General features: G+C 34.3%; 1 protein-coding gene across 3 annotated transcripts in view; it reads right to left on the reverse strand.

Moving 5' to 3' along the window:
- SLC25A14 (solute carrier family 25 member 14) overlaps positions 1–2,874 on the reverse strand; it is a 41,529-nt gene that overhangs the window by 28,519 nt on the left and 10,136 nt on the right. For all 3 annotated transcript variants that reach the window (XM_017507506.1, XM_017507509.2, XM_017507507.2), the window contains 2 exons: positions 2,736–2,830; positions 1,356–1,441 (listed from right to left, as the gene is read on the reverse strand). In XM_017507506.1, coding sequence (XP_017362995.1) covers positions 1,356–1,441; positions 2,736–2,830 — 181 coding nt within the window. The remainder of the gene's footprint in view (positions 1–1,355; positions 1,442–2,735; positions 2,831–2,874) is intronic.

Raw genomic sequence — 2,874 nt, forward strand, 5'->3', positions numbered from 1 at the left:
CAGGAAATAAGAGAGGGGAGAAAGAGGGAGGTGGACAAGGGTTGAAAACTGTTGGGTACCGTGCTCACTATCTGGGTGATGGGATCATTTGTATCCCAAACATCAACATCATACAATATACCCATGTAATAAACCTGCACATGTATTCCCTGAATCTAAAATAAAAGTTGAAAAAAAACTTGTTCTGTAAATCTAAAATGCTATAAAAATTCTGTAAATTACCATCATTTTAGTCCAGAAAGACTATCTCATATTTTTATCCATCAACCACCAGTGGTTTATTTCATGTGTATTGTTTTTCAAGTCTCTCTCTCTCAGTTCTCAAACCCCTCTCTGAATTGCAATAAACAGATCTCTCCTTCACTAACCTAGCCACTTGTGGTTTTACTAGTGGTCAAATTTTAAAAGGCATGTGTCCTCTGACTTTTTTCTCACAATTCCCTTAAAATAATTTTAAAACAATTTTTTAAAACTTTGGGTTCCCCTCATATATTTTAATTCTATATTTAGTGCTTTTAATTAATCATAAGTTTAAATAAGTAGAAAATATTTACCATTTTATGAAATAAAGATGAAAATTGACATTAAAATCAATGTTTCAGTCTGTGATTTGATAAAATCTTAAAGAAATCCAATTACACTCTTAACAAATCAGCACTGCCAACCTATACTATTCTGGTTCTGAATTCAGAATATCCCCATACAGGCCAAAATGTATCATTTATAATGCAAAGTCTCACCCTTAATAGAAATATTAACAAGACAGGGAAAGACAGAGGCATTACAGACTTAAGGTACCCAAATTAGTTATTAAAGTAGGCTTCTCCAAAAACTGTATTTCAATTTATGCCTGTTTGGCATCCCAGGTTATACCACAGCTCAACAGACTTTTTAGGGACATGTCTTTCTTTTGTAAAATTGAGTAAGGTCTATTATAAACACAGATTTATTCTCGGACCAGTTTTAGGATGGAGTACAAATGGATGTAAGAGATCTGGAAATTGATTCCTATAAAACTGCACAGCCCTTGTAAAAAAACCTATAGGGCCTTGCATACCTCAGTGTGAAGACCAGTGGATTAATTCATATCATAATAAATTGACTGCCATTTATTGAGCATCTACTACACTAAGTACAATGATAGGCAGTTTATACATATATATATTATCGCTAAACCTTTACAACTCTGTTATAAACAGTGTATTATCTTCATTTTTCAAATGATGAAATTGAGGCTTAATGCAGTTAACTGATTTGCCCAAGATTCTATAGCTGGCAAGTGACAAAGTGGGAATCTGAACCCAAATCTGACTCAAAGCTTATGCTCTTTTCAAATCACACTGTATCTCTCTTACCTTTAGAACATCAGTAGGATTGGCTATAGTGGAAGATATCACTCCTGACACTACCCCACAGATCATATTAATTAAAAGAGTTTCATCTGTAAAAAGGAAAAGAGAAAGAAAGGTCTGCTTGTATTAGGGTACCAGTTTCTGAGAACACAGTACTGACCTACTAGAGGAAGGGAAACTTGGTTAGAGAGATGACTTTAAAAATGAACCATAAAGCTTAGGAAAATAAAGAAACTCAAATATTTCTAGATCTCAAAACAGTGCTAAAATATATTAAAAATTATAAAATATAAATCATTTCCAAAAAAATCATTATGTCTAAAGGACACTGGAACACATCCTGTTCTTCTACCTAACAATAATTCACACACAAATTCGAAAGGTAGTATTTCCCCTTCAACTTTTTCAAACATCTGAAGAACATGATTTTAAAGTCTTTTTCTGGGTAATCATCAAGCCTAAACATTCGGGAACTGAAGGTTAAAAGAGAAAATCTTATGTCTAATACAAAAACTTATCTGAATGTTAATTTTGATAGGCCTTAGATCTCTCCTAGCCTCTGTTAATTTACAGGCTTTCATAGTCAAATATGAAAAAGCAATCATTTAGAACTAAATCTCCTCAGTGAGAAAAAAGAATAAAGAAACCACAGAGCATATTGTTCTATAGTGAAATTCAATCTTCACCGTTCCTTCACACCATGAAGACCCCACAAACAGAAACTGAATTAACCCAAGTAAAGAATCTATGGAAAAAAATATTTTAGAAAAAGGTAGAAGAGAACCCTTCACGATCCCCAAAAAAAGCCTTCAGAAAAAGCTGATTTTAGGACAATAAAGTGATCCAAAGCACATTACTAACCGAAAGGCTTTCCAGCTGTCCCCAACCATCCAACAGCCCCAGGCCTGTGGTAAAATAACCATTTAGTATAGTATCAGGATGGAAAATGCTACAGCAGCAAACAGACATATGATAATGCTGAATATGCATAAGGTGGCCACAAGTACATCAGAATTTAGAAAATAGCCTAAAATTATTCCGCCTAATAAAAGCTTATCAAAATTGCCAGCTAGAAAATGCCTTACAGTTGAAGTCCTCTTATTGATGAAAATAGCATTAATCTTCTGGACAAGATTGTTCCATGTTTCTTTTGGGATAATCAGATGCCTTTTTTGTTGATACGAAAAGGGACAAATTTGAAGAACAGGTCTCTCTTATTCATATATCACCTCTGCAAAGATTTATTCCAAGTTAGAACAAGCTCACTTTGTCCTTGCAGTGACTCTCCTCCCTTCTCAGGCACCTCATGACCAACACTTCTCACTAAGCATGACTTCAACAATCCCTTTGAGTATCACCTCAAAAGAGGGTGAGTATACAGACCTTCTAAACGTTCTACGAATAAGCGCTTCAAGCTTTGGTAAATCCCAATTTTAATAGTGCCATACGATGCTTGTCTTAGTAAAGCCGGGGCAATTCTGCAGAAAGAAAAAAGAATAAAAAAGTTATACTCAACATGAAT

This window comes from Cebus imitator, unplaced genomic scaffold (assembly GCF_001604975.1).
Source record: "Cebus imitator isolate Cc_AM_T3 unplaced genomic scaffold, Cebus_imitator-1.0 Scaffold376, whole genome shotgun sequence".
NCBI classification, from domain to species: domain Eukaryota; kingdom Metazoa; phylum Chordata; class Mammalia; order Primates; family Cebidae; genus Cebus; species Cebus imitator.